Source organism: Uloborus diversus, chromosome 9 (genome assembly GCF_026930045.1).
Source record: "Uloborus diversus isolate 005 chromosome 9, Udiv.v.3.1, whole genome shotgun sequence".
Taxonomy (NCBI): Eukaryota; Metazoa; Arthropoda; class Arachnida; order Araneae; family Uloboridae; genus Uloborus; species Uloborus diversus.
The window spans coordinates 6,344,974-6,357,623 of NC_072739.1; the positions used below are offsets into that span (position 1 = coordinate 6,344,974).

Genomic DNA, 12,650 nt, shown 5'->3' on the forward strand with positions numbered 1-12,650 from the left:
TCGGCCGAGTACCGAGTACTCGGCCTTTCACTACTCGGCCGAGTTACCAAGTACCAATTATGTTTTAAGAGGAACCACCGACACACATGTGATGAATTTTGAACTTATTGGAATAGTTGTATAGACCTCCTTGTCCATATAACAGTTTTTAAAACTAAATTCCTGCTGAAATTTAATTACGCAATATTTAAAAAATTTTGTTTATGTCAAAAATTTTACAAAAAAATTATTTTTAAAATTAAAAATAAATAAATAAAAGGTATGATTAATCAAGTTGGAATTAAAACAAATTATACCAATCTATTTTAGTTCTAGTCCGCCAAACATAAATAATTTTTAAAAGCAAATGTGCAGGAACACTGCACACACGTGTTTCTGCGTTACAAGGAACGTCTTTTTCAGTGCATAAAATGTGAGCTAAAGAATGTAAAGACATTCGACAGAAGAATCCGACTTTTGGCGGATGGCTTTAAATCCACGAGCTCACATTTTATGCATTGAAAAAGGAATTCCTTGTAATGCCAAAACACGTGTCTGCACTATGCTTTTAACATTGTTTTATTTCCATTTATTTTTTAAGCGAAGGTATTTTTATATTTCTTATAACTAATTTTTGTTTGTAGCGAAAATCCATTTTTAATATAAAAATTCCATATTTTCTACACTTACTTTTTTTGCACAATTTTTAATAAATAAGTTTTATTAACTTTGGGGACATTAAAATAAAGACTAATTGCATTGAAGCATTACAAACTTCATTATTCTCAAAATTTAAATTTGACTTGTAAAATGATTGCAGAAAATTATATATGCTTGCGCTTTTTTATAAATTTTAATATCTGTCTTGGACGATATTCAATTTTTTGCAACTACTCGGTATTGGCCGAGTATCTGATCAAAATTGGGCTGAGTACCGAGTCTCGGCAAATTGGCCGAGTACCGAGTAGTTACCGAGTACTCGGTACGTCTCTAATAAAAAGTGATTATTTCATTCAGAAATGAAATAAAATCTACGAAACTTTTTAAGACAAATCTTGTTACAAGTAGGATCAAGATTTGACTAAAAAAAGACAAAGACCTAAAAAAAGACAAAGAAACCCATATTCCTTTTAAAAAACCCAGCTTTAGTTGGGTTTTATTTTAAAAAACCCTGACTCGTGGGCTTTTTTTAAAAAAAACGGGTTTTTGCCAACCCTGCCATTAACTCATTTTAAATTCAGTTGCTAAACGAAAGTTTCTTAAATTTTTGTAGCATAAAATTTTTTTCTGAGAGTAAAATATATTTTGGGAGCATTGTACAATTTTTTGTATAAATACATTGTTTTTCAAATATCAAGCACAATTTGAAACTTTATTTCGAAATTGAAATCGATTTAAACCTCTATTGTAAAGCTTCAGTTGCTCCTTGCAATTATTTTTCCTGGAACAATCTCAAAACAAACTTGGATGGTGCAGTGTTAAATGCCAGATAATATAAATGGTTGAGTTATAACTAAAGTCAGGTGTGGATAAAAGGCAAGGACGATGGGGACAGTTGAATCGATTATTTCAGAAAGGGCATACTAATGCAACTTTTCAGAAATCAATAAAAAGTAGAGACGTACCGAGTAGCACTTTGGCCGAGTACCGAGTACTGGCCTTTCATTACTCGGCCGAGTACCGAGTACTCGGCCTTTCACTACTCGGCCGAGTTACCAAGTACCAATTATGTTTTAAGAGGAACCACCGACACACATGTGATGAATTTTGAACTTATTGGAATAGTTGTATAGACCTCCTTGTCCATATAACAGTTTTTAAAACTAAATTCCTGCTGAAATTTAATTACGCATTATTTAAAAAATTTTGTTTATGTCAAAAATTTTACAAAAAAATTATTTTTAAAATTAAAAATAAATAAATAAAAGGTATGATTAATCAAGTTGGAATTAAAACAAATTATACCAATCTATTTTAGTTCTAGTCCGCCAAACATAAATAATTTTTAAAAGCAAATGTGCAGGAACACTGCACACACGTGTTTCTGCGTTACAAGGAACGTCTTTTTCAGTGCATAAAATGTGAGCTAAAGAATGTAAAGACATTCGACAGAAGAATCCGACTTTTGGCGGATGGCTTTAAATCCACGAGCTCACATTTTATGCATTGAAAAAGGAATTCCTTGTAATGCCAAAACACGTGTCTGCACTATGCTTTTAACATTGTTTTATTTCCATTTATTTTTTAAGCGAAGGTATTTTTATATTTCTTATAACTAATTTTTTTTTGTAGCGAAAATCCATTTTTAATATAAAAATTCCATATTTTCTACACTTACTTTTTTTGCACAATTTTTAATAAATAAGTTTTATTAACTTTGGGGACATTAAAATAAAGACTAATTGCATTGAAGCATTACAAACTTCATTATTCTCAAAATTTAAATTTGACTTGTAAAATGATTGCAGAAAATTATATATGCTTGCGCTTTTTTATAAATTTTAATATCTGTCTTGGACGATATTCAATTTTTTGCAACTACTCGGTATTGGCCGAGTATCTGATCAAAATTGGGCTGAGTACCGAGTCTCGGCAAATTGGCCGAGTACCGAGTAGTTACCGAGTACTCGGTACGTCTCTAATAAAAAGTGATTATTTCATTCAGAAATGAAATAAAATCTACGAAACTTTTTAAGACAAATCTTGTTACAAGTAGGATCATTACCTCACCTTATATTACGTTTCATTTCGTCACCGAAATTAATTATTTTTTTTTAAATTTGGACTTATGCCTTATCTACAATAAATATCCTGAAAGACTAGTTTAGAGTGGTGAAAATATTTAAATCAAGTGAAACAGATTTGTTTCAAACTGATTTATAATTAAAAAAAAATAGTACAGCAAAGTGACAAAAATAATTAGTGATGTCCATATTCATAAATTCATTATCTTAAGAAAATACATTGTGTATTTTTTTCTTTCTCTCATTTTAGTGAAATAATAAAGTCTGGTGTAAAAAAATAAATACAAAAACTAACAAACAGAGATAAAAAACAAAAGTTTTACATGTGTATAAAACTATATTCATATTCATCAAATACATCTCGAAGGAAATCTTTTTTTATATCCTCCTCTTGTCTAGTTTTGTGCACCAAGTTCGATGTATAAATATTAGTATGACTATGTTCAAAATTGCACTGAATAATCAGCTTGATATTTGTTGTTTATTCCAACAATATGAAAATTTTCCCTTTACACTCAATATATTGGTGAATGTAGATCAGCGTTACTTTGCAATATTCTCTTGAAAACCGTCTATAAAATGCTAACCTAAAATTGTTCCTTAGATGTTCTATTGAATATTTAAACATCACATGAATGTTGATAATTGAAAACATTTGTCACCCAGTAGAATCTTTTTCCAAAATCTCAATTTGCGATATAAGTCCTCTTAAAAAATGAAGGGCAACTGTTTTAGCCAGGGTTGGCCGGATTGGACCGAATTGGGTTGGACCCAGTGGGTTTTTTTGAAAAAAACCATTAAAAAAAACCCATTATTTAGCCCACTTTTGGGTTTTTTAAATTTTTCCGAGAAGTTTTTTAAAAATTAATTAATTTAAATACTTTCACAATTTAAACTTCTTTTTTATTTGTTCTTCACCACAGACAATGGATATAAAAAATGAATTTTGAACTTTAATAGTATTTCTTAACTCTTAACACACTAAAAAAAACACTTCAAAGATTTTAAATAAATATATTTAACTTTTTTCTTTAACTGGTCAATAAATAACTCAAATTATCTTGACTAAGTCCTGTCACATCTGATTTTCTCAATATTTGTAGACTATACAGAGGAAACTACTCTAGCTAGCTAAAAGACTTTCATGTGAATTATTTTCTGCAAACCAACAAGTCACAAATCTCGAATAAACAAGTATATTTTTTAGAAATCAACAGGTTTTCAAACGGTCGGACAGAAAACAGAAAAAGGATGTACAGTATTTTCATTATCTTACGAAAAAGTTTAATATTTGTTACTCTGTACACAGAAATAGAAAAACAGGCAACATAAAATTCAAAGAAATGTCTTGATTAAGCTGGAATTCAGTAAAAAGGGATTTAAACTACTTGAGGTTCTACAGTAGTTTTGTGTAACAAAATGAAATACAATAAAGTAAAATGCAAAAAAAAATGTAGTAATTACAAACGAACAATAGATTTTATCACTCGAGAAGTAACTCTGCCTTAACTGTTAATAATCATGGAAACTAAAAAAATCAGAAACTTCGCCATTCTTTGTTTTTGTTGTCTTTTATACTTTTCTTCAGAAAACGCTGAATTTTCCAGCTTTTTTTACCCCCAAGACAATTTTTGTGCTTTGTCCATATAGTTACGATACAATATGCTACTACCCCACATTTTCCATAAAAAAAGACAAAAAAACCCACATTTCTTTTAAAAAACCCAGCTTTAGTTGGGTTTTTTTGGGTTTTATTGAAAAAAACCCAAAAAACCCTGGGTCCATGGGCTTTTTTAAAAAAACCCGGGTTTTTGCCAACCCTGGTTTTAGCAGTTACAGATTTCATTATTTTGAACAGATTTGACTGTGAATCTTGATGTAATTTCAGGATAAACATAAACGGCTACAGGAAAGCTTCGTCCGGTCTGATTTGTGTATTTGTTTCTGTTGTCTTGCGAAATGTGGTGTTGTACGTAGTTGGTTAGAGAATATATAAATGTAATTTAATATTAGCTTTACTTGGAAATTTTTGAAGTAATAGCTATAATCTTACGAATTGACGCAATGCCAAAAAAGAATTTCACTGGTCCACTAAGAAGCATTTGTTAGAGATTATCATAGATGTAAGTCTGTAGTGTAGTATATTCCAAAAATGTTTGTTATGTATTGATAAAAAATCGGTGTTTTGAAACATTGATGTTTTTTAGTCGATGTATCAATGACATCGATGTTTTAATTTCAAACATCGATGTTTTACCATCGATGTCGCACCTCTACTACATACGTAATTTAAAATACGATACACTCTCAGTTACAGAAACCTTTAGTGTGTGTCCAAAATTTCAATCCTCTGCAATATTTTTTTTATATTTATAAAGGCATAAAAATATTTTGTTCATTTCTACAATTTAAAAAAAAGTATACAAATTGAAAGTTCTAAGTTAATAACGTGAATGATACTTTGCAAGATTTGTTTAAATCTATGAAAGAGAACTTAATGATAGTGGCTCATAATAAATCGTTGTTGTTTGAAATGAACAATATAAATGATGATTTCAAAGTTTATATTTATTACTTTTTACAAATGCAGCAATGCAAAAGACCAAAATTCAGTATTTAAAAGCATACCTTTAAAGTCAGGTTTTGTTAAAAAAAAAAATTCCTGATATGTTTGGTTATGAAACCAAATAAATCCGAAATTTTCTTTACAATATGGATGTATGTGTAAAAAGACAAACTTTTAAAGGCATCTAAAAGATTAAAAGATAGTGTTTTTAGTATAAACTAGCAGATTCATAAGACAAATGATCCGTAGTCTTTTGATTATCAATCAAAAAATCAAATAAATGAACTGTTAAGTTTAGATTTTGTTGTGCCGCATTAACTGGTAAACATTGAATAAAAATGTTTTTACGAGGACTTGAACGAGCAATTTTAATATCACCAAATGAATATTTTTTCTTTCGTTTTCTATTTCTCTTCGTTCGTGGAGTGTAATGAGCAGAAATTACGAACGGGCACTCTAATGTATAGTATCTCATAACCATGCTGAAAATCTTGATTGTTAAGTTACCATATAACATCATTTAAAAAAAACACATAAATACCTTCGATATAGTTAAATAACTCTGTGTCAATGCTAGGAAAAGCTGAAACTAATATGGAATTTGCCGTTAATGCCATTGGATTAGTTTATAAAAACTATTATGGAAACACATGAAATTTTAGTTAAATACTGATGTACACCTGACAGAAAATAGCAGAGGAAAGTTCGCTTTCAACTGTTGCCAGATATTCAATGCATAAATATACTTTTTGTAACAAAAGCTTAAAATCAGAATCAAATGGACTTTTAATATTTTAAATAAAGATGAAGTTTACAAAATAGGTTTCAAAACCTTTTTTCGAGTTCTAGCAAGCTGAATTTCAGCTTAATAAGACTTTATTATTAAGCCTATTATTATGTCAACTGTTTGGCAACCGAAAATTAATTCTGCTTTTTCGTTCAGCCCTTCAACGGGAATTCAAAAGTCAAAAATGAAATGAAATATCAACCTTCTTAATTTTCTAAGCTGCCTAATATTGTGTCATGAGTAAGGGAGAATTGTTTTTAGATGCTGTTAAGAGAATCGGCTTTCCTGGAGCTCAACAATATGAAGCATCAGATTTCGATCCCTTTTTCTCCAAAGCAGAACTACTGCCTCTGTTGGACTGTTTTTGTTTACTTAATGAATCGAATTTTTTAACTACAGAAGAAGTTTGTGAGTACGTATATACCAGTACTGCCAAAGATACGGTAAAGTGGTTGTCAAAAACTTTGGCTCCACAGCCATTCTATAAACTGCTTTGAAAAAGTAAACATTTCGCCAATTAACTAAATTATGCCATAATAGATCATTGAAACTTTCTTCAAATTCAAAATAATTCGCCAATCGACAAAAACAAACCTTTAAATAGCATTAAAGTTAGTAAGTTCCCTAAAAATGTAATATTCACATACAAATTTGACCAAAAGCCCTATTTTGCAGTCCTTAAAGTCGTATCTGCACCTGAACTCAAAATGAGAAAATGTTTTCTAAAGTTTGTGTCTCCATATTATTTGACTCAGATTTTACTTTTTCAGAATTTTTTTTAAATATTCAAATGCTGTTCTCTACAACCTTTAACACGACCCGAAGCAAACCTTTTTTGCTGCTCCTCTGTGTTTTCATTAAAAGCGTGGTCCTTCCTGGACTTTTCCTAAATCATCCTGCCATGGTTGCAACAACATAAAGTTTTCAAGAAAATTGCATTTTTTCAAACCTAGACTAGAGGATTATTTGTAGAAGTGTGGGCAAGTGTCAATTTGACACTTTTCAGTAGAAAATAAATGCAAATATATTTACTGAGTCTGAAATAGAGCACCTCTACTTTATACTAATTATGCACCCTGAGCGTTAATATGAAATTACAATACATACTTATTAGAAAAAGAGTGGGAAACCAGTTCTGATATACACAAGTTTTCTGAACGTAAAACTTGCATATTTGTTTGGTGTAAAATTTTTGATCAATCTATGTTGATTTGGGAAAAGTTATTAGGGAAATTTTATTGTTCTTGCTTTCACATAAAAGTAAGAAATTTTGAAAATTGTAATCATGAAAACGAACTATTTATAAAATTTGCAATTGAAAAAATGAATTGTTAGAAAAAAAATCATGAAATAGAATCTTTCCGGTCATATGTATGAATATTCAATGTCTCTGAGTATTAAACAAGTTCACATAAAAGTAAGAAATTTTGAAAATTGTAATCATGAAAACGAACTATTTATAAAATTTGCAATTGAAAAAATGAATTGTTAGAAAAAAAAAATCATAAAATAGAATCTTTCCGTTCATGTATAAATATTCAATGTCTCTGAGTATTAAACAAGTTCATATTTTTAAGATTAGATAAAAGTATTTTCTTTTTAAGTGGAGACTGAACAATCTTTCCACGCCATTCTAGTGGACAAATGAAAACAAAGGCGAGGATTTTATGCAACTTTAATTCTCGTGAAAGAAGACTTGCTTTTGGAATCACCTGTTTAAACTTCAAGGGGCAAGGAAGTAGGGTTTGCCCATATATGGATGCCTCAGTTGCCAAATCGATTAACTCCATTTTTAAAAAAAAATCCTCATTTCTGCTTTGATAGTGCATAAGTAATGCTTAGAATGTGCATTTATACTAAACTTTTGGTTCAGTACATTTCTGATCAGGCAGAAAATGTAACACCAGAGCCTATTCACTCCTACGGATAACACAATCTTCTTCATCACTTTTCTCTACTTTTTGTTTTATGGAGTTAATTGATTTGGCAAGTGAAGCATCCATATATCAGTTGATATATATCCAATATTTATTTTGAAAACATGGTGGTACTTAGTTTTCGAAGTAAGACGTTACAAAAACGTAAGACGTCATAAAAATTATATGAATTAAACATATGAAAATTCATGAGATACACCCCCAGCTCAGTCATTCCAGCCGAGGACTGCAGTTTCCCGCTTATTAGCACTCATCAGCTCAGCATAGGAAGTAACCGAGCTGTAGATGGAAATCGAGATAACTTTGAAGTTCTAAATAATTTCCAAGCCCTACATTAACACTCGCAGGGATGCCTCAATGGGAGGGCACTGTGTCTTCCTAAAGATTTCCTTATTCTCTGAATTTGACATCTTTATACTTGCATATTAACATATCTGTACTAAATTTTGGGGGTACCTAATTATTGAAATATCTATAATCTCACTTTAATTGGTTAAAGTAAACTTGGTTCAATAACGTTTTGCTATTGGTCAAGGCTTACTTGAAGCTCTCTCGGAGGTCCTAAATTTTCTTAAGTTAATCCTTTTCTTTTGTCTATATTTTATTTATTTATTTCTTATTAATTGTTTTACATTAGAAGCATATTAATTGGTTAACTTACTAATCCTGGACTAAAACTATAAATAGTCTATGTGCTTACTCTGCTTAGGTTCTTTGTTATTAAGTATTACATATTTTGTCATTGTTTATGTAGATAGTTTCTTCAACATTAATAAATGTGTTTTCGATCCACGGCATGATAATCATTTAATATTCTCAACACTAATATTGCAAAAAAAAAAGTGACATGTATAGTATTAGGGTAACTAAACATGATATTACAAGATGTCGTCAAACTTTGCCTGTTGGAAAAAGCCATTAATATCAAAATTATCTATGGTATAACTTTAAAAAGTGTTGTAAATTTTGAACAAACTCGGAGTGGTTTTGAGATTTGCAAAAGATATTAACTTTTAACAGTTTTTTTTTTTTTTTTTTTTTTTTTTTTTCTAGATTTAACATCCACATCTTGCCATAGTGCAATATGGAATGAGTCCAAAATCAAAATTTTTGCCTACAGATTTAGTGTCCCCCAAATATTGGTGCCTTGGGCCCGTGCCCCATGTGCCCATGCCTTAATCTGGCTCTCGGTACAATTCAAAATTTGATTAAGCAAATTGAGAATTTTTCCCCCTCCCAAACAATTTAGTTTGAGACACTCCTAAGCACACACATTAAACTTATAACTTCCTTCCTTTTAAAAAGGTGTTAAAAAAGCAAGGGCACAGGGCCTTGCGAAAAATACATGAGGAGACAGTCCATTTTGTAATTATTGGTCATATTTTATCAGAATGGATAAACTAAGGTAATCCTACAAATTTTGTGGTTGGTTATCTTTTAGTTTTCATGAGTTGAGGCATGTAATTTGTTAAAAAAATAACTGAGCAGTTAATATTTTTAATTTTTAGATACAATTCACTAAGCTCAGCAGATTTGGAAAAAATTAATATTTTGGATCAAAGTTGTGCTCTGGATGAGTTGGAAAATGTTGAACACCAAAAAAGGTAAGTAGAATTATTGAATTGCTTATCTTTAAATGAATAATTCTTTTTGAAATTTTATTTAACTTTTTATTCCTATAAATATAAAGAATACATTAATAGACTTATAATGCTTGATATCGAAGAGTTTTCTTTTTATAGATTATGTTAATGTGCATAAATAATTTCTTAAGTTCATAAAATAATATACAATGTGGGAGGGACCCTAATTTCGGAACACTAAAATCTGGAAGATTAAAAACCCGGAACTTTTTTTTCCCTTTAAGTTAAATATATATATATTTTTTGTTCAAATGTTTTTAAAGAAATTTAACGTTTTTGAATCTGTTGTGTAGAACTGAGAGATGTGGGTGAAAGTTTGAACGTAGGAAGGAACGTAGGAAATCTGATTTTATGCTATTAGTATTAGTAGGATTCTCGATCACTATATTCATACATTAGTGAGTAATACATGTACAAAACATATGAGTTCCACTCTGATCTGCTAGTATGCAAGGTTTAGGCCTAATTTCAACAAATTTAATGAAATTTACCATTAAGGATTTTTTTGTTTATTTTATATAAAACTCTCTAATTGCAGAGAATCAGTCTTCAGGATGTTTTTACTTTTCCCTATTTATGTTTGCATGGATATACAATCTTTTATTCCTGGTAGTATTCTGCTTATTTCATCCCATTCATAAAAGGCCTTTAAGTTTTCAGCAATTTCAATTGCAAGATTTTTCCCAGGTTTTCAGGTAGACCTTCCTTGCATAGATACAAAAAGTTGATCTTGACGATAAGAAAATATTTTAAAGTTAACAATGAATTCCCACAAAAATACTTTAAGATCCAGTTTAAATTTTTCCTCATTTGGGGGACATTTAACAGAAAATTGTGACTTAAGCGGTACTTTAACTAAAAAGTGGGACATTTTGGCAGCATATTTGGACACCGGACTGTGAGACAAAAAGCAGGACTGTCCCGCTAAAATCGGGATATCTGGCATTGTCACGGTATTATTGATTTGATTTTTTTATATTTTTACAGAGAAATTGAAATGCTTGAGAAACAACTGGCTCTTATTGAGAAACAGAATGCTGCCCTTGAAAAGCAAAAGAATACTTTCAAGTAAGTAATCTCTAATATGCTATTCAATTAAGAAACAATACTTAAAGTATCATACTTGTGCTTTGTTCTTAAAGCACAAGTTATTAGCTAAATAAAACTGAACTAAAAATATTAAAATATTTCTTTCACAGAGCCACATGTTGTAAAAAATAAGTAGAGAAGTATACACATTACAAAGTTATTCTTCTGCAGCTTATAATATGTCTTCTGATCTTTCTGAAATGGCTTTCCAATAGTTTTAGATGTTCTATAAATACCTTTCCTATTTTCTTTTCGCTGAAAAACAATTAAATTTCATATTAAAGTTTTTACTTTTGTTAGATTTAATTTGCATCTCATTTGAGATTATCTGTCCCAAATACTTATCTTCAGTGATTTTCAACCTGAATTGGTCTTTGTTTCAAACTTTATTTATGCATGAAAGCTTTCTTTCTTTTCATAGCAACTGAGTGTTTACCGTATATACTCGCATATAAGTCGATCCCCCAACTTTTTGGAGGAAAATGGGGAAAATTCGAAAACCCGTGTATAAGTCAAGTTCCTACTTTCTGAAAAAAGCGGGAAAGTTTTGCTGCTAATTTTGAATATAAACGTTATAAAAAGAAGGAAAATGAAATGTAATAAAAATTTTTATGTTAAAAAACGTCCGATTATTATTCTTTAGTTCAAAAAGGGTTCACTTCTGTGATCGCAATTTTTGTAACTGGATCAATTTTGCTGTTATGATTTTCGTTACTTGTTGCTTGTATTTTGAATAAATATCAATAAAATTCTGTGCTGTAGCCATGTTATGTTATTTAAAAATATGGCGATACCCGCACTTTTCACATAGTCGGCCGCTCACTGTAATTATTTAGTCTTTATTTCACAGTCAGATCATGTAAATTTATAGCAGAATGTGTAAGTATTTACTTCTATAGTATCTGCTTAAAAGGGTTGGACTAAAATCGAGAAAATGTTCACGTTTTCCTTTGGGTTTTTTTTTCTAAGAATTGTTCAGGAAATTTTTTCAGAAGTTCTGCCCTAGGTATAAGTTGACCCCCTAACTTTTATCCTCATTTTTCATACTAAATTTCTCGACTTACACGCGAATATATATACGATGAAAAAGATTGATAAAAAATATGGCATTGTGCTCATTTTTAATTCTGACGATTATCCCTCAATAATAATAGTTTGCAACAAGTTTTATATTTTACTGCATAATTACTTTTACTTTGCTGCTAAGCATTTGGTATTTGATTAATCTTTTATTTTCCTCTTTTTACTGCATTATTCAAAAATTGTGTCCTAAGATTTAAACATTGGCAGAAATTAACCCTTATTAAAAACTTGGACTCTGCTTGTTTCCTCCCCCCCCCCCCTTGTTCTTTTTAACCATTCAGGGATGAACTATAAAAAGAAACAAATAGTTTATTTATTAGAATACGATTATTAATGTTGTTGATGTAATTACTCTTCTCTTACAACAAATAACTTTCAATGTGCAAATTTTGTTTTTATTTTGAATATGGGGATAATTTTTATGAGCTTAAAAAAAATCTCTAGTAGTTTTTCGGCATTGAATGACCTTCTAGTACCTAACTTTGCCAACTCTGCTTAGAGTTGAACATTTTTTTCATACAGACACTTTCATGCTTTCTTTATTGTATATCACCTAGCTCTTTCTAGTACAATAAAGTCTTGAAAATCAGAGTCTCAAAAGTTCGAAGTTCCGTTTAATCTGAGGTTATTTTTTAGTTGCTAAATACTTGATTTTCATTGAAATCTGAAAATCGAAATATTTTGGCTGGGCAATTCCATGGTGTCGGACATAAAAAATGATGAAAATTTTCTCAGTTTTAATTCCATTTACCAAGTATAAACTGTTCCAAAATGATCAAATTTATTTACAAGATACTTACTACATCTCACTGAATAAAAAAT

General features: G+C 30.0%; 2 protein-coding genes across 2 annotated transcripts in view; one reads left to right on the top strand and one right to left on the bottom strand.

Moving 5' to 3' along the window:
- The window catches only part of LOC129230700 (ATP-binding cassette sub-family F member 3-like), a 64,535-nt gene extending 58,573 nt beyond the window's left edge, over window positions 1-5,962 (bottom strand). The window contains 1 exon segment of the mRNA XM_054865119.1: window positions 5,831-5,962. Coding sequence (XP_054721094.1) covers window positions 5,831-5,906 — 76 coding nt within the window. The 5' untranslated portion in view covers window positions 5,907-5,962.
- Window positions 5,963-6,246: 284 nt separating this feature from the next.
- Window positions 6,247-12,650, top strand: part of LOC129229729 (HAUS augmin-like complex subunit 3) — a 43,257-nt gene continuing 36,853 nt past the window's right edge. Inside the window, exons 1-3 of the mRNA XM_054864096.1 lie at window positions 6,247-6,488; window positions 9,522-9,617; window positions 10,644-10,724. Of these exons, the coding sequence (XP_054720071.1) occupies window positions 6,313-6,488; window positions 9,522-9,617; window positions 10,644-10,724 (353 nt within the window). The 5' untranslated portion in view covers window positions 6,247-6,312. The remainder of the gene's footprint in view (window positions 6,489-9,521; window positions 9,618-10,643; window positions 10,725-12,650) is intronic.